Source organism: Gekko japonicus, unplaced genomic scaffold (genome assembly GCF_001447785.1).
Source record: "Gekko japonicus isolate JY-2015 unplaced genomic scaffold, Gekko_japonicus_V1.1 scaffold15, whole genome shotgun sequence".
Classification (NCBI taxonomy): Eukaryota; Metazoa; Chordata; class Lepidosauria; order Squamata; family Gekkonidae; genus Gekko; species Gekko japonicus.
Window position 1 is genome coordinate 2,349,110 of NW_015165830.1, and position 18,747 is coordinate 2,367,856.

Here is an 18,747-nt window from a genome sequence, read left to right on the forward strand (position 1 = left end):
TCCTTATATGGGAGTGAGCCTCATCAATCTTGGGGAGACTTACTCCTGAGTAAATATCTGTTAGATCAGGCGGCACAATACCCAAAATTTTATTTTCCAAATTATCTTTGGAAAAGTGAGTCTGTGGCTTGGATCCTAAGGTACCATTCTGTTGGCCCAGCAGAATGGCTTTTGCATCTGCATAGGAGAGAAGGGAGATTTTGGCCAATTGCTCCTCTTCTGTGGATTCCCAAGTAGCTCCACGTATTGTGCTTCTGATCCATTAGGGGGGGGGGGGGTTGCCTTCCTGTAGTGTGACTCCATTCACACCACTTAAGATCCAAGCCCATCCGTCTCTCTCACAAGAAACACACTTTACAGTTCTGAGCAGAATATTGCCTATTTGAACCTAATTTCCCAAAATAAAGGGCCAATTTATGATTTAACACATTGGCATTATCAGTTCCCAATAAATCACTCATTCCCAATAAGTCACTCATTTTGCTAATTTCTGAAACATAGCAACCATCGGCTTATGGTGGTTGCCATTTGTTCAGTAGCTGAAGCAACTGCCAAAAATAAATGGCATGGCTCTTTGTACTATGGATAGTTCATTGAGCTATTGAAATGTTTGCATTTTTTTTTAAAAAAAGAAGGGAGTTCTGTTGTTTAGAGTGTGGTAGTTTAGTACTGATCTCCTTCTCTCCCCCACTTTTTCCTTTGTGTGATTGAAACTGAAGCAGGGACGGCAGAAGAAGGCCCAGATACTTGGAAACGGGGAAGGATCAAAGGATTCAGACAGCTCGGCAGGCCATCGGGGAAGCTTGAGCCGAAAGCATGGACGGTGGAAGAGTCACCCAGACAATCCGGGTGTTCTGATGGCCAAGGTAGTGAGAGCCGTCACAGTGAAGCACAAACCTGGACGCAGAATGCCAGTCTACCTGGATTCCTCAAGCAGGAGGAACCTGACAGAGCTCAGAGGGGATGCCCAGCTGGCAGTGTTCCAGCACGGGGACACAGGCAGTGTGGAAGGGGCACCACAGCCCACTGAGAACAACTTCACTCCCAAGTGTGAGATCACAGGGAAAGATGCGCTGTCTGCATTAGCCAGAGCCAGCAGTAAGCAGTGTCAGCAAGAGATCGCCAATGTGGTGTGCCTACATCAAGCAGGGAACCTAATGCCACGCTCTCTGCCCCGGCAGTGCCAACTCTCAGGTGAGCACAGACTTTACCTTGGAGCATCATTACCACTTTGCAGATGCTTTGAATTCCCTTGTCTCAGGGGCATTTATTTGTACTCTGAGAGAACGACCAACCATTTCTTCATGCATACATGTGAAGTTGTCTTATACCAAGTCAAATCAATGATCCAGAGCTATTGACCCTGATGGGCCTCACTACTAAAAAAACCCCTTTGTCCCCAGGTGCTGTGAAGCAGACATGTGCTGAGTGTTCCTGGGTAAAACTTGATTTCCAAGGTGCCACTGTTTGCCTCATTGGGTAATGGCTTGCCCTTTCAGTCAATTCACAGCTTTCTCTCTCGCTATCTCTGACACCTTCCCAAACAAGAGCATAAGAGAGTTTAGACTGTCTCCTGACAAGTAGCTCCCACTGAGGAAGCATTTACAGCTAAGGTGACCAACTGGCCAGGAAAAAACATTCTGTCCTTTTAACAAAGGCTTTTAAAGTGTGGGAGTGGACAGTTGAAGCTTTTCACTGCATGGAGGTTAAAAAAAAATCAACTGGTGTTTACTACAAATCAAACTGATTTTAAAGGGACAGCTAGAGGGACCCGTTTGAATGACAACTCCCATTGGTGTCATTTAATGAATTTGTCAAAGGACATGACCCCATATTTGAGACTTGATCATAAAGTCCCACTTGCAGTAATCAGACAGCAATCCCATCATGGCATTTACATCTTAACACCTCAAATAACATTCACGTGGCTGCTGATATGAAAATTAATTGCTGCCTTTGGTCAGTTTCCCACACTGTCAGGTTTAGGGACTAAGTAGTCCTAGGCAGGGGTCACTTCGTAGAAAAAGAGGTGCAGGAGCTCATTAGCATAACCAATTAGCATAACTTATTTGCATATGCCACACCCCCTGACATCACCGGAAGTGTGTCAGAAGGCAACACCCACCGCTCAGGCTCCACTGGACTGTTTTAGATTGCTAGCTATTGGGGGGGGGACGTGCAGATCTCTTCTCACAGAGGAGGGAGAGCTTGTACCTGAAGGTGGGCCAGGGGGGCTCTGCAACTTACCTGGCTGCTTCTTGCTCCTCGTGGCCCAACTGAGGGCTGCTGGGAGCAGGGGGTGGGGCTTGCTGCATGTGCCCGCCCCCTGGGCTCCTTACTGCCGGAGCTCCGCTCCTGTGCGCTCCCGCAGGAAATGACCCCTGGTCCTAGGGCCTTCCTTCCGTTAGAAAGGTCATTGTGTCTTCAGAAGACTGGGTAGCAGCTCTTCCTCCTCTCTGCGGGGACAGGTTTAGCTCTGCCTGCTGAAATGATGATTATCCTGTGTCTGATCTCTGCAGGGAAAGTCAGCCCGGTGATCCAGTGGGATGACAGCAGGATGCTCCAAGTCTCAGTGAGCAAGCCAGTCCGGATTGTGTACATGTTGGTGGTTCATGGACGAGCCATCCGCCAGCTGAAGCGCCTCATCAAGGCCGTGTATCATCAGCAACATTTCTTCTACATCCATGTTGACAAGGTAGGGTATGTGGACATCCAGGAGTCCACAAATCCCTCACCAGGTTCCTAGAGCAACTGCCCTCCTCCTCTGGTGAGGCCCAGCACAAAGAATCTTTCCCATAAGTCATCTGTGTGCTAGTTGCAGGGAACATGGGAGAGAGCCCTTCTGTGCTCTCCTCTTGTGTTGGCCTTTAGTGAGAGGCAGTGACTTCTGCCACTCTTGCCTCCTCTAGAATGCCTTGCCAAGTGAAGCAAGATTCCCCCCCCAAAAAATAAAAAAATTCTGAGGTGTCTTTGCAGTGTGTTCTAGAGAAGGAAAGGAATAATATGAGGAATGCCTGTGACTTCTTTCCTTATCAATAATATGGCGTGAACGGAGGGCTACACTCTAATGATGCTCTGATGAGACATGCAGTTGGAAATATTCTCCGTATGCAGGGAAAGAATGGTAGAAGTGAATGTATATAGCCCAGGGGCTATAGTTTCCTATTTTACTGGTGGTTCCTTAAATGGCTTTGGACAGGACATCATGTACACCATGAATATACATGGACTAAATTATTGATGGTTATATTATACGTTACAATGCTTACTCCAGTTGTAAAAGTAAATGTGGAATTCTCAGTTTTCCTGTTTACGTAGCCCTCTTGCTTTCACTTATGCTAACTTGATATATTCTCTTTATTGTTTTATTTATTTAAAACATTTTATGCCACCTTTCCACCCAAATAGCGTTCCCAAGGTGAGTATGATGGGAAGACTGAAAAATTAATATATTGGACCGAAACTAGAAGCAGAAGCTCATATAATCTGAGGGGACAGTAGAGGTAGGGTAGGAATAGCCTGGGGTGGGTTGTAGGGACCAGATTACTCCAGTCCAGTGTTCCCTCTAAACTGAATTAGTGTCAGCTGGGTCACAGTTTTTTAGCCTCCGGCTCACACATTTTTGTCTTAGCTCAGGAAGGATGGCTCCAGGGCAAACTGATTCATGCAGTAGCCAAATTGCTCACTCACAAGTTTAATGCCAGTAGCTCACAAAGTAAAAATTTTGCTCACAAGACTCCACAGCTTAGAGGGAGCATTGCTCCAGTCTTGTTCGATCTACACTGGCTCCCAAATTGCTTCCAGACCCAATTCAGGGTGCTCCTACTGACCTTTAAAGCCCTATAGGGCTGGAGGCCAGGATATCTAAAGGATTGCCTTCTCCCATAAGGACCTACCCAACCACTCTGGTCATCATTGGAGGCCCTGTTTTGGGTGGCCCTTCCACCTGAGGCTAGATGAGTGGGAACCCGAGAAAGGGCCTTCTTGGTTGTGGCGTCGAATCTTTGGAACTCCCTCCCCAGGGAAATTCATCTGTTTACCTCTGTCGTTGTCTTCCACCAGCAGGTTAAGGCTTTTGTTTTCTGTGGTTTTCCTATACCATTATTGGTCCTCCTCCTCCCTGGTTGTGTTGTTCTGTGTGTTTGTGTATTTATATCTTTTAGTGAATTGTTTAAAGATTTTATATACATATAAACAGGGCTTTTTTTGTAGAAAAAGCCCAGCAGGAACTCATAAACATAATAGGCCACACCCAACAGCAGGAACTCATTAGCATATTAGAACACACCCCTGACAGCACAGCTCATTTGCATATTAGGCCACACCCCCGTGTTACCAGAAGTGTGATCATCCATCCACACCCACCTTTTGCTTCTTATTCTCTTTACCTTGTTTGTTGTCAAAACCCAGGACTTTTTGCATGTTAGGCCACACACCCCTAATTGTAGCCAGTCCGAATGAGTTTCTGCTGTTGGGTGTGGCCTATTATGCTAATGAGTTCCTGCTGGGTGTGGCCAACTTGGGAGCCAGCCGGAACTCCGTTCCTGTGCGTTCCTGCCCAAAAATAGCCCTGCATATAAATGTATTTATATTTTAAAGGCTGGTTTAGTGGCATAGGAATGCTATAAACAAAATAATAATAGCCCTTTTGCTGACCACTGAAAGCAAACTCTCCTGGATTTTTTATTCTGTTTTTAGCCTTTAGGAAAACAAGACTGGATAGTCAGCCACCCTGAGCCTATCGGGGAGGGCGGGGTATAAATGTGAAAAATAAATAATAATAAATAATAAATAAATAGTTTTGAATTTTTCAACTAAAGAACACTTGAAATCCTGTAAATGAAAGTTGTCCTGTTCAGGCTAATCTGCACTGCACCTCAGAGCTTTGCACTGCCATGCATATTCCTAATCACTTTTAGAAAGGGAGGAAACAGATTGAACTGTGATCCTCCCTGGGAAGCTCTGTAGAACTTGAGCTTGGCACTCAGTTTTCTCTCCTGGTTCCCGCCCCTTACAGCGCTCTACTTATCTACACCGTGAAGTATTGGGGGTGGCCCAGCATTATTCCAACATCCGGGTCACTCCCTGGAATATGGTCACTATCTGGGGCGGGGCCAGCCTGCTGAAGATGTACCTGCGTAGCATGAAGGATCTGCTAGAGATGACGGACTGGCCCTGGGACTACTTCATCAACCTGAGTGCCACAGACTACCCTACAAGGTCAGTGAGGCAGGGAGGGAGGAAGAGGCAGAGGAGGGAAGACTTTTAGGCTATGATTAATTGGATATTACTTTTTGGAATTGGCCACCTCACATGGTAGGATCCTGTGTAGGCCTCACTTAGCTAGAAGGGGTTCTTTCTTTTCTTTGCCTAACCTACTGGAGAAGCTGAAGATGGAAAACAGAAGAGCAAGCAGACTATTCTTCACTGCAGAACGCAAAGAAGCAAGGCCCATAAAATGGATGGGAGAAAGGTGGTAAAGTAGACCCAAGGGTAGAAGTACAGTGGGGCTTGACTGCGGAGCAGTACCCAGATTTTTAAGGGGTGGCCTTTATCATGATAATATTTATAACTTGTGTGGGAAGTCTTCTATTTTGAAACACACTGCCTATTTATGAAAGGGTGCATTCCCACTGCAGACTTGGGGTCTTCATGGCTGTTAGACCATGCAGGTCCCATGACCCTGGGAATAAGTTTTCCCACTGTTGAAAAGGACTGCTGAGTGGAGGAGAATGTGTGAAAGTTCTGCCACCGTCAAGTGCCACTTTCTGATAGATGGGATCCAATCCATGAAGCCATCCTATACTGAGTCCCATCATTGGTTCTTCTCAATACCTAGATCAGTGGTCTTTTACCTTTCCTGGATCCACCTTTAACCACCCAAGATAGCAGGTATTGTACTGAGCTGGAAGTATGTGAGGAAGTCATGTGACAGGAAGAAGAAGCATTATGGCCTGCTGGTGACAGAGTCCAAATTCATATGAGATTGGAGGACCAACTGGCAGAGGGGCAGGAAGTGGCTGGGCCCTATTCTGCTGAAAGGGAGAAGAGAAAGTAGGCAAAACCGCTTTTCTAGGAAGAGAGTTATATTTGATCCTGGCTGTACTAAAAAGGAATGCTCTCAAATGCTGAGTGGCCTCACTTCTTTCTGCGGCTCCTCTCACTATGCTTGTATAAAAAGAAGAGGGCGTAGCACTCTTTCTCTCTGAGCATGCACACTAGCAGTACATCCTTCCAAAATGGACCAAAAAATGTGAGCTCTTAGGGGCTCGCAGCCTAGGAGGCGGGGGCTCCATGATCTACCTCATGGCCTTGCCACATGGGTTGGACCACTGCCCTAGGCAGCCTTTGCACAGCTGGAGATTTTTAATGAATTAGTGCCATGTAATGTTAGGTGAAATCAAGTAGTGCATATTTGATATGCGTAGATCCATGAAGCTGTTCAGTCAATTTGTACAGTTATATACACTTGTTCGTCTTCTCTTTAAATTGATGAATTCTTTGTCCATTTAGAACGTATTCTGATACAATTTTGGTTGCCCTAATACTGGTGACCGGGTAGAGCCATAGTTCCCTCCCCACTATTTATATTAATTTCTCCTTTGAATTACTGCCCCCTGCAGGACCAATGAGGAGCTGGTGATGTTCCTGTCAAAATATAGAGACAAGAACTTCCTGAAGTCTCATGGCCGAGATAATGCCAGGTAATTCTTTCACTGAGGCTTGGCACATACTCCTTTCCTTTCATTTAATTATTTGGCTCTTTTGGCCACAGCCTTAATTCTAAAGTGAGGCTTGGCATTGGGGATGAGTTTAAAACAAGCAGTGGGCAAAAGTGGGTGGAAAGAATACGTGACCACCATCATATGAATTACATGACCATCGGTTGTTGCCACATAACATTTCTGTAGCACAGTATCTGTGACTCATGGCAAAATACCTACTGCCGCTTCATTGACCCAGCGAGGCTATGTTAATTGAATGAAATGCATATACAGGGGCAGTATACCAGTGTAAACATGAATTGTGAAATTTGACTGTTCGGAAATTTAGCTTCCAAATATTTTCAGAGTCCCAGTTTTTTTCTTTTAATGTTTACATTTTATTGACTTTGTTTTAAAAATAAAGGTTCTAGATCTTTTTTAAGGGGGGGGGCTTTAAAATATATGCACAGTTTTTCTAGAAACTCAGTTTTTTCCTTACCCTGTATAGTTCCCAGTGCCTGTTCTCCTGCTAATAATGGCACAATACAGAACAAAAGTGAGATACACAATATAAAATGTGAACCGTAATAAGAAACTGTGCAAATTTTCCTCTGAATGTAACTTATAAAATTTTCAATAAATTCCTTCAAAAAACAACTCTGTGTGTGTGTGTGTGTGTGTGTGTGTGTATGTATGTGTGTATATATATATATATATATGAAAGTATTTATAACTATTGATATTCAATTTCACAATAATACCAACACCTAAACAATAAATATTGTACCTTGTGAGTACAATATTTATTGTTTAGGAGTTGGTAGTATTATGATATGGAATAACAATTGTTATAAATACTTTCATATATATACACCATGATTTTTTGTTTTTTGAATGAATTTATCGAAAATTTTATAAGTTACATTCAAAGGAAATTTTGCACAGTTTCTTATTACGGTTAATAATGTCACAATGGCAGTGATTGCCAAAAGCAAAAGAACTTTGGAATCAGAATATTTTTGCCCTCCCCCACCCTTTTCTCCACAGAGACTTGCAATTATGTATAAAGAATTTATCACAGTGCAAAGGATGTAAATAAGATGTTTCTGCTGTAAATAAATAACCTGAAACTCTTCATAGCCTTCTGCCGATGCTTGTCTTTTCTTCATGGGTCTTCCTGAAGCGACTCTGCTACCAACTTCATTTGAGTGCTTCTGGAAAGGCTGCTCTAGAAAAGTTCTGCTCGCTTGAAGAGTAGGGATTGGCAGACTCATGGTAATAGCGTGAGCTAGGTTGGTTTTGCTGTTTCTGCATCTTCTGGTCCCTTGCAGATAAGATGAAAGTTCCAGCTAGTGATGAACTAGGCAAAATAAATATAAGTATTTAGACTATCAGGAGTTTTTGGCAGCAGGGTCTGGAGTTCTAGTGTAACATTCTAGATGACCCCTTTTCACTGTGATCTCAGTGCAGAAAACTCTGTGTTGCTTTCCTACTGAATCTGAGGCCTTCATCCCTGCACAGGTTCATCAAGAAGCAGGGTCTAGACCGACTTTTCCATGAATGCGACTCTCATATGTGGCGGCTGGGCGAACGACAGATTCCTGAGGGCATTGTGGTGGACGGTGGCTCTGATTGGTTTGCCCTCACTCGCAGCTTTGTGGAATATGTGGTCTACACCACTGACAAACTGGTCTCCCAGCTACAGCAGTTCTACACATATACACTTCTCCCAGCAGAGGTGGGTTCCTGGCTGGAGCTAAATCAAGGAGCTCAGGCTTAGAGCTACATGGCATAGCGAATAGTACTCTGGTAGGGAACTAAAGACCTTGAAGCTGCATTCCTGGCTAAGCCTTGGATGAGTCACTTCTTCTCTCCCTGCTATACTTGTCTAACTATACTGGCATTCTTCAGGGCAGTAAAATGGCCAAGTCTTTAATGATTATTTTTCCTGAGAAGGAAATTATCTGTGAATTAGGAGGATGAGAACACTGTGCAAACACTGGAGGGAAATTGGCCCTTTTTCTTCCCCATTCCATTTCTGACTGCAGTAAAGAGCATTACATGAGAACCATATGTGTGTAGATTGATGTTGACTGTGGTGCAACAGATACTGCCTTTTTTCCTAGATAAGTAGGATATGTCTGCGTACCTGTTCTGGTGCTGAAGAGCTATGAGATAGTTGAGTGAACAGATGCCATTTATGCAATCCCTTTTATTTTTTAATATCAGGAACTTAATTACCTTAAATATGGAAATTTGCAAGATCTGTTGGCACAAAGTGAGGCTGTGGTTTTTGTCATGTTTTTGCTTTGCATCATCCAACAGCCCGCATGCGGGGAGGGCGAGGTATAAATGAAATAAAATAAATAAACAGGAAGACGTTGGCCTCTGCAAACAAATTGCTTTCCAAATAACTCTGATGCAAATATATATTAAAAGATTCCATTTATTTCAGTTTTGGCATTGCAGAGAACGAGTGTGTTAATCACTACATCTCAGCTAACATTTGATAGTTCATGCATAAAGCAAAGAAATTAAAGGAGAAAAGGATTCATGGATGGATTTTCCAGAAATCTGAAGCCCTATGATAATTTTTAATTATCTTTATTTTTAATTATCTTTATTTAGAGCTTATTTTATTCTTATGACTCAGAGCAGGTCTCAGTTAATTACTCTCTGCATTCCACAGTTAAGGATACATCTGCTCATCAATTTCCAATTTTGACATATTTATTCACTATGTTTTCCCCTAGAATTAAACTCAAACAGATGGTAACCTAAACTTGTTATTCCTGTTTGGTCTTTGCATCTGTTAAACATCCTCATTATGCTGTATGCTAATTTGCAGGCCACCCTATACCTATATGTATGGACTGGTAACTGTATCTGAAGAAGTGTGCTTATACTTTGACTAAAACTTTGCTGGCCTTAAAGGTGCCACTGGACTCGAACTTTGTTCTAATATTTTCCTTAGTCATCCTCACAAAACCCCAGCAGGTTTAGGATGGTAGTTTTCAAACTTGCTATCATTGAGGACCCATTTCCATGCTGACTAGGTCCCTGTATATATTGGGAGATTCTTTGGTGTGTTCTGAGCCACTCACACTGTCCGAGCAAAGCACTGGCCAAGCCCATTGAGTCTTGCCATGACCATGTGTGAACATTGTCGCTCTAGAATACATTGAGGATGGCTGGGGAAGATCAGTAATGATGAGACTTCTTTCAGGGAAATCTTTCTGCTATTTCTGTTCCTCATTACTAGGGCTGCAATGTTGAATCAGTTAGATCATTTGTTTTTAAAACTTTTTTATCAACTAAAACGATGCTTGCAATTAATCAAGCAGCATTTAAAAAAAAGAAATTAAGTATTTTGCAGTAAGTATAAACCCATGGGTAGCAGACATCTTCTTGGATCCTACTGAAAATTACTTCTTACAAGAGGATTTCCATCAGCAGAGCATGAATTTCTTGTCTCCCCCTTCCTGCTGCTGATCAAAATGCCCACTGAAATATTTCTACCCCTGGCGGACCATAGATCCCCAGAAGCATCATAAGGGGGGGAGTCGGAGGTCTGCAGCAAGAGGGAGGAATTGGCAAACATCGCACTCCCTTCCACCTGCAGGAATCTTAGGCCAGATCCAACCCTTTGTCTCAGAATATGCATACCCCTCACCATTATCTTTCAGTTACAAAGTGATGCCTTTTTTGTGGCAGGATCTGCCTGGGATACTTAGGCGTCCTATTGAAATACAAAAAGTACCCTGTCTTCCTTCAGAACTATGACATTTATTCATGTACATACTTCTGCAGATTTACAATGCAGTGCTAGGCAGAATTGCACCCTTCTAAATTCATTGAAACTAGTAGGCTTAGGAAGGTCTAACTGTGCTTACGACTAAACTGTTAATCAATTTAGTTAATTAACTAACATTCGTACAAGTGATCGACTAAGATTTCTTTAGTTGGGTGGTAGGTCTGCTTGTTAAAAAAATGCCTGATCAACATCTAAGGAATCCCAGCAACACATAAAAAATTATTTTGATCCAGTTCTCCCACATCACTCTTAAAGTATCTGTCCAGTGCACCATTTTGACTTTCCAGTGGTGGAACTGGCAGATGTGGTTCATAATACCGATGTTTCAGTTAAGGCAAAGCAGGGTGTAGGACTGATCTGTAGATTTAAGGATATTAAGAGTAAGCGTCTTCCATTTAACAAACACCATCCAGTGAACTCTGCAAAAATACATAGGTAAAATCTGTCAGTGATGGTGATATTGTGTTTTTTCACAGAATTCATGGACAATCCTGACAGCGTTAGGTACAGAATGATAAACACGAAGACCTGACAGATACCGTTTGCTAGCAGTTTCCAGTATTACCATTGCCCCATTCCACATTTGCTTCTGGTTCCCAAATCCCTGCAAAAGGGAATTCGGGGAAGGAGATAAGGCAGTCTTTCCAGCTAGAAGTTGAAACCTTAAACATCTTAGCATGGTTTGCTTATGGTGAATAAAGTATTCTGATCATGTAAGTTTGAGGTTTCTTCTTGCAGAGTGTGGCTTTTCTTGTTTCAGAATGTGGAAGTGTTTGCAGCACACTCAGCACCCACAGGCCTGCACTTTATATCATGGTCAGTGCTAGAACAAGGCATATTTGGGGTGAGGCGGGCAGTGGTTGTCACTTGGAAGGGGTTGCCCCCATTGCTCACTGTAGCCCTTGCGCTCTCTCTCTCTTTCTCTCTCTCTCTGTTTGTGTACAGTCTTTTTTCCATACCGTCCTGGAGAACAGCCACGCCTGCGATACCCTGGTAGACAATAACCTCCGGGTGACAAACTGGAACCGCAAGCTGGGCTGCAAGTGCCAGTACAAGCACATTGTGGACTGGTGCGGCTGCTCGCCAAATGACTTCAAGCCGCAGGACTTCTTGCGACTGCAGGTGATGGAGAAATCTCCCTTCTCTCTACCACAGTCCAGCTCCCCTCCTAGTCTCATCTGCCCTCTTTTTGCCCTTGGTTTGCTTTGATAAGCAGCCTGGCTTCTCTCATTCCGTGGACTTCTTCAGACAGGTAGCTCTGACTAAGTGAAATGGTACATCTGTGTATCTTCTCAGTGCCACCGCCTGGTTATGTGCTGTCAGAATCACCACCACGACCACAGCACTCCAGTCATAGCAGACTGGGGAGTGGTCAGGAGCAATGTTCCCTCTAAGCTATGGAGCCCTGTGAGCAAAAATTCTACTTTGTGAGCAGGAGCTTTGGCTGCTGCATAAATTAGTTTGCTCTGGAGCCATCCCTTCCTGAGCTAAGACAAAAATGTGTGTGAGCCAGAGGCTAAAAAACTGTGAGCTAGCTCACACTCAGCTTAAAGGGAACACTGGTCAGGAGCTGACCATGAAGAGGGAAGGAAGTATCAAAAGGGCAATGTCTTCTTTAAAACAGTAGGGAAAAAAAGGTGGAGGGCAATGCCAGGCACAGAGAGCAACATGACAGAAGGCACAGAGACAGAAACAGGAGGGAAGGAGGCATTAGGGAATGACAAGAACATAAGAACATAAGAGATGCCAATGTTGGATCAGGCCAAAGGCCCATCCAGTCCAACACTTTGTATCACACAGTGGCCAGAAATACCAGTGCCATCAGGAGGTCCACCAGTGGGGCCAGGACATTAGAAGCCCTCCCACTGTTGACCCCCCACCCCCAAGCACCAAGAAGACAGAGCATCACTTGCCCCAGAGTCCCTATCTATACCTTGTGGCTAATAGCCACTGATGGACCTCTGCTCCATATGCTTATCTAATTCCCTTTTGAAGCCGCCCATGCTTGTAGCCGCCACCACTTCCTGTGGCAGTGAATTCCATGTGTTAATCACTCTTTGGGTGAAGAAGAGATGATCTTGAGGGGAATGGAGAGCGAGCGAGTAAAGAGGCCAAGGGGGAAGACAGTCTGGCCCCAAAAGTTGGAGTGCTTTGAGAGCAACCTTGAAATTAGTACAAAGCATGAGAAAACAGTGCAAGGACTTAAGGAGACATGCGGCTTAAATATGGGCACATGAAATGGTGAGCTCAGGGGATGCAGAAATGGAGTCTGAGTTATAGTACAATCCTACGTGGTGATTTCATTCTAAGAACATTTATTTTAAATAGGCTTAGACTGGCGTCACTCTAGATAGGATTGCGCTGTTAAAATGCCTTGTAAGTGATGACAACCCCAGTTAGTGTTTCGAAAACCGATTCTGCTGTTTGGTATTATGTGAAGAGATCACTTTGGAGGTTCATGATGGACTCATGGGGATTATAAGAAGCTATTGCACAGACCAAACTGATGCAACAGCGACCTGCTTGCAAAAGCATACAAGAATAATACTGACAAGTGATTCCAAGCTATGCTGGCTGGCTGGAAATATTCTTGGAAGGCAGATGGCTTTTCCTGAGGAGCTTGAAGTTTTGCCATCACAGCCCTTGAGAATCACTGCAGAACTTCCATCGGCATGATTAAGCTGCAGTTAGGAGTGCAGAGATGTCCACTAGTCCAAATCTCTAAGAGATCAAATGCAGTTGTGTCTTGCATTGTGCTACAGGCAGTAAAATGTCTTCATGACTGACCTCCATACCACTGCCCTCCAAAAGGGCTTCCACCTTTTCAAACACTTTGCCTGATTATCCTTTTCCAAATAAGACCATACAACCAGCCGGGGCTTCTAGAGGCCCCACGCTGGAAGATGAAATGTTCCATGGCAGTTGTATAGGTTGCATTCTAATTTACAAAAGTATCTGTTGATACTTTGGGAAAGGGGTCTGTTGAGGAAAGGCACTTTTCCCACTTTCACTCTTATGTCTTCTCCTGATGGTCAGTTCTTAGTTTTCTTTCCGTTTTCTGTTGACTAGCCTAAATGTCTCAGGATTTGGGTTTTAAAGCTCTCTCCCAAACCATCTGTCTTTTCAGCAACTCTCCAGACCCACCTTCTTTGCCAGGAAGTTTGAATCAACCATTAATCAGGAGGTGCTGGAGATCTTGGACTCCCATCTCTATGGTAACTACCCACCTAACATGCCAGCCCTCAAGGCCTATTGGGAGAGTGTCTATGACTTCGTGGATGGGCTGAGTGGGCTCAGCGACGTCACCTTGACTGTGTACACATCCTTCTCCAGGCTGGGGCTGCAGAAAGTGACATCTGCACAGGCACAGAAAGATGAGAGGCTTTGCAGGTAGTTCCACCGATTGCAAAATACTGGGGTTACGGAAGTGGTTGGGTTATGGGAGCTTTTGTCTTTGAATTTCTAGACTTATTCGTCCTCTTGACTTACAGGGAAAGGCACCCACTGCTGTGTAGAAATATTGGTGTTTAACTTCCTGGGGCATCACTGCTGCTTTGAGATTACAGGGCACTGTACCTTCGGAGTTCCCTCCCTTAATGTTTTCAAGTTTGACCATTGCTTGGACTAGTCCTTATTCAGTAATGGTGTTTGTCCTTTGGAACGGAGGGCCTCTGCATTGGATTGTACAGCCACTTTGTTCAGACGGGCCTTTGTCAGTGATGAAAGATTATGAGGGAGTTTTGCGCTGTGCAGGGTGCAGGGGTGTGGCTTATTACCGTTTGTTATAATTGGCCTGTTTTGTGGTTGTAATGTCTCTATTGCTTGCTTAGATGTCTTTTGTAAGCCACCTTGAGCCACCATAGATGGTAGGAAAGGCAGGATATAAACTCTGAAATAAACAGCTGATGCATACCAGAAGTCTTGGGCTCAGTGCCTGGTATCTCCAGATTAAAGGCTTTGGGGTAACAGGTCTGGAAATGGCCTTGGGGAACTTCTGCTGGCTGAAGTAAAAAAGTGCTAGACTAGATGGATGAACTAGTATCCTGACTTTGTATAATGCAGCTTCTTGTATTTATATGGCAGTGGGTATCCAGGGTAAGACCGCATGAGGACAATGAATTTCAGTAACAGACACAGTTCTGTGGGAAGTCAAGATTATCCTATTAAACACCCTTGACTAACAGGCCCAGAGAAGCCTGTGGTTTCTGATTAAGATATTATGACGTAATCGTGGCTTTCTCTCTTTCTCCAGATTTGAGCCACAGGGCTTCCCATCCAGTGTGCATCTGTATTTCTATGATGACCATTTCCAGGGTTACTTGGTGACTCAGGAAGTGAAGAACACTGTAACACAGCAGACGGACTCTCTAGAAATGTGGATGATGCCCCGAGGGACTCTCAAACTAGCCAGTCGTGGGAGACAAACTAACCGTCTGCAAAATCTGGAGGTAGGACTCCAGTTTCTTCCCTTCTGCTGATAAACTCTTCTGGCTCAAATCTGTCCAAGTGTCCACATGGCTGTACACTTTCTCTCCTAGAGCCCATGTTGTGCCAGTATGAAAGCATCTGAAAGAAAAAGGCCTTCTGTTGAGATGCAAAATGAACTTGGTCTCAGATTTGGAAATATCCCTTTATAAAGGGAAAACAGGAGATGGAGACTATGGATAGATCAAGGTTACTGAACAAGCTGTAGAGTTCCCTGTAGCCTCAAAATTTGCAGCATGTTCTCTTTCCCCACTGATGGAGTAGCATTGGCCCTTTCGTCTCTACCTTATACAACTTCTGGAAGGCTAGCAACAAGGGTGTAGTGGATCACCTTTGGAAAACTATCCCTGCAAATGGGTTACTTTTTTTGAGCAATTGTGTAAAGACTCTCCTTTAACCCCAGTGACAACTGCTGATTTTGAAGACTTGCCTTCCTGGCCGCCAGTTTCTCAAGAGGAAATTAAATCCTATATAGTTCAATTAAAATCTGCTAAGGCTCCAGGATCTGACAGACTACCACCTGAATTTTTGAAAGAAAATATTGATTGGTGGGCACCCTTCCTTTTCATTTTATCGATTCTTCAGGCCTTATCCCCTCAGAGTGGAATATGGCAATAGTGGTCCCCATATTCAAAAAGGGCGCAAGAGAAGAGCCCGCAAATTATCAGCCTATTAGCCTTTTAAATATATGTAGCAAGTTATATGCTAAACACCTTCTGGTAAAGCTTGAGGATTGGCTGATCCAAGAAAATGTGATTGTGATAGAGCAAGCTGGTTTTAGAGACTTTAGATCCACTTTGGACCACTTCCTTACCATTCAACACCCTACAGAAAAATACGCTGCTAAAGGTCCTAATTCGCTTTTTGCTGCTTTCATTGACTTGAAAGGCAGCGCGCAGTAAGGCGATTCACCAGGGGGATGTCTGGTCGTGCTACGATGGATTTAAAAGATTGGGATAAAATTAAAGCTGGCATAATGACGGGATTAGCTGCCCGTCTGAATGCACCCCAAATTTTTCAGAGCAGTTCTTCAGGTCCCGAGGTGTGTATCAAATACACTGATTCATCTGTATCAATGGAAGCCAAAATTACTTTAGCTTCACTCCAGTATTGGCTTAAACTAAATTTCCATCCTCAGGGACTAACCCACATTTTACTCTCAGACAACTTTCAATTGAAATGTCTGAGAGCAGTTCATAATAAATTATATGCTCTTGGTTTTTCCCCCCCAAGCGATTTTGAGTATGCATTGGGATGTAGCAAAATCAGCCCTAAAACAGAGAATGATGGACATGGAGAGACAGACAGATCTGGGTAGATGTCCTATGTTTAGAGCCCCAGATTCTGTCAAATATCGCTTGCAACCCATATCCTATTTATCGCAGCTTGATACTCACAAGTTTAGGAAAACCTTCACATTAGCCAGATGTGAGGCTTCCTCCTCCGCGATGCTTGAGGGCAGATTCAAAAGGATCCCTACTGAATATAGACTTTGTCGATGCAGCTCAGGAGAGATAGAAACTATTGAGCGCATGAGGCTCAGATGTAACTGGTATAAACAAGATCTGTGAGAAATATATTACTCCTCTTATAACAGATATGGTGGGACAATCAGGTGCTGAGCGGTGTAACCAATTATTAATTGATCGGAACCGGACAATTACCGAAACTGGCAAAATTTTGGGTAGCATGCTACCGCATCCAAAATACACGATCAAATATATAATAATAGTTGCCTAATAGTCTCTGTTTTATGTTCTTTTTTTACTTCATTACGCTCAACTGTATTTTTTATAGAGTTTTATTTTACTGTCCTAAATTCAGTTATATGAATGTTATGAATGCTATATTTAAGCATGTGTGTTCTATGGCTTGTCGCCATAATAAATGCCTGCCTGCCCGACTGACTATTCCACAGTGTAGGGGGCCATCACTGAGAGCCAAAATTTAGCAGTGAGGGACCAGATAAAATTGAGGGCATCACAAGTAACTTCTGATGGGAGGACCTGAGCTAGCTGATGGGTTGATAGGAAGAGGTCCTTAAGATAAGCTCCTTATAGTTCTTGCTCCTTAAAAAGAGATGAGTGCAGTTTCTCCTGATTATAGTTCCATGTTCTTGGCACCCCATACCTGTCAGAAAGTGGGCTGCTGCACTCAGCACCAGTTGAAGTTTTCAGAATAGTTTCTTGGTCAACCCCATGTAGAACGTGTTGCAATAATCCAGTCTAAAGTTTGCAAGAGCATCATTCAGTGTGGCTAGGTCAGCTGAGTCCAGAAGGGATGATACTTTACAAATCAGGTGGAGATGATAGGAAGCACTCTAAGCCCAAGAAATTCCAGGCATCTGCTTACCATGACACCTAGAAATTTTATCATGACACTTTTAAAAAGGCCAGCAGAAGGGAGCTCTCATGCCCCCTGGCACTGACATCCCATCCACATCCACACCATGGGAATTCATGGCCCCGAGCTGATCAAGGCACTGTGATTGCAACAGCTGGAAAGTGCAGATTTCTCCCAAGGTGAGGGAACTTTTACCTTTACCTTTAGAACCGGGGGGGGGGGGATGGGAGGGTGTAGAAGGAACAAGTCCCACAAACTGAATATCACCCCAAAATGGCCTTCTTCAATTCTACTCTGCAAAATGGCTGACCGCTCAGCATAAGACCTCACCAATATAGCCACCTTTTAATGTCCCTCCCCAAAATGTCACCTTCAAATGGCCACACCAAAAATAGCTGCCAGACTAAAACTGCCACTCCCAAAATGGTAGTTCCACTCAGCCACACCAGAAATGGCCGCCTGTCTAACTGCCACCTTTATGTAAACCGTATGTTTAATACCACCAGGGGGCGACGTCCACCAAAACTACCCGGGCCGTTTTATTCGAATGGTGACTGACAATGGGGGGGGGGGGGGGACCAAAGGTGGACAAGGGGGTTTACAGGGCACTGAGCAAGTAACCCCGCTTGGGGAAAATACATGCTACCCCCAGCTCCACTCCCCCGGGATGCCTATATGAGCCCTCACAAGCCCAGGGACCCGGCCCTGACACGGCTAAGCAGCCCCAGCCCAAAAGCCCCGCTGCCTCCAAAAGGTAAGACCCGCGCTGCTGAGAAGTCTCTCTGCGTGTACTCCCTGTCACCGAGTCTGCACAGCCACCGTCGCTGTGCAAACAGACGTTGCCGCCGAGAAGCCTCTCCACACAATCTCTGAGAAGAGTCTCCATCCTGATCGCCCTGCTGCCACTGTTGCCGCTGCCGCCAAAACCTCTGCCGCTCGACCCCACAAGGCCTCGGAACTCGCGCCGGCAAGCACCACAGCCTCACGCTCCCTCCTAGCCGAGCACGAGGCTACAACTGCTTTGGGCGGGAGCAGAGCCGAGCCTATACTAGGCTGGCTCCTCCCCGCCCCCATCATGGTGCCTTGCGCCATGACACTGTTGCTGCCCCATTCTCCTCCGCGGCGGAAAAATAGCCCCCGGCCTCCACTGCCTTCGGCGGGAGACCGGGAGCTCCATTGAGGTTAGTGCCAAGCGCTTTGTCCTTTTCTGGCAGATGGAGGGTGCTGAGAAGCAGCTGTCTTTCCCACTACCACCTTTCTCTCTCTCCTGCCTGTAGGACCTGCATTGGAGTTCAAGTGGGACTCTGCAGGAGGGACTGGAGAGGTTTAGCATTGTTGTTTGTGATCTGAGGTTTTCCATCTGACTCACCCTTCCTTTCCACTGTGCTGACACCCTCTCTC

General features: G+C 44.6%; 1 protein-coding gene across 2 annotated transcripts in view; it reads left to right on the forward strand.

Moving 5' to 3' along the window:
• Positions 1 to 18,747, forward strand: part of XYLT2 (xylosyltransferase II) — an 83,623-nt gene that overhangs the window by 50,966 nt on the left and 13,910 nt on the right. The window contains exons 2-9 of one of the 2 annotated variants that reach the window (XM_015410777.1): positions 720 to 1,194; positions 2,520 to 2,695; positions 5,018 to 5,220; positions 6,624 to 6,704; positions 8,226 to 8,442; positions 11,464 to 11,640; positions 13,646 to 13,908; positions 14,771 to 14,966. In XM_015410777.1, the coding sequence (XP_015266263.1) occupies positions 720 to 1,194; positions 2,520 to 2,695; positions 5,018 to 5,220; positions 6,624 to 6,704; positions 8,226 to 8,442; positions 11,464 to 11,640; positions 13,646 to 13,908; positions 14,771 to 14,966 (1,788 nt within the window). The remainder of the gene's footprint in view (positions 1 to 719; positions 1,195 to 2,519; positions 2,696 to 5,017; positions 5,221 to 6,623; positions 6,705 to 8,225; positions 8,443 to 11,463; positions 11,641 to 13,645; positions 13,909 to 14,770; positions 14,967 to 18,747) is intronic. The other variant, XM_015410778.1, reaches the window with a different exon arrangement.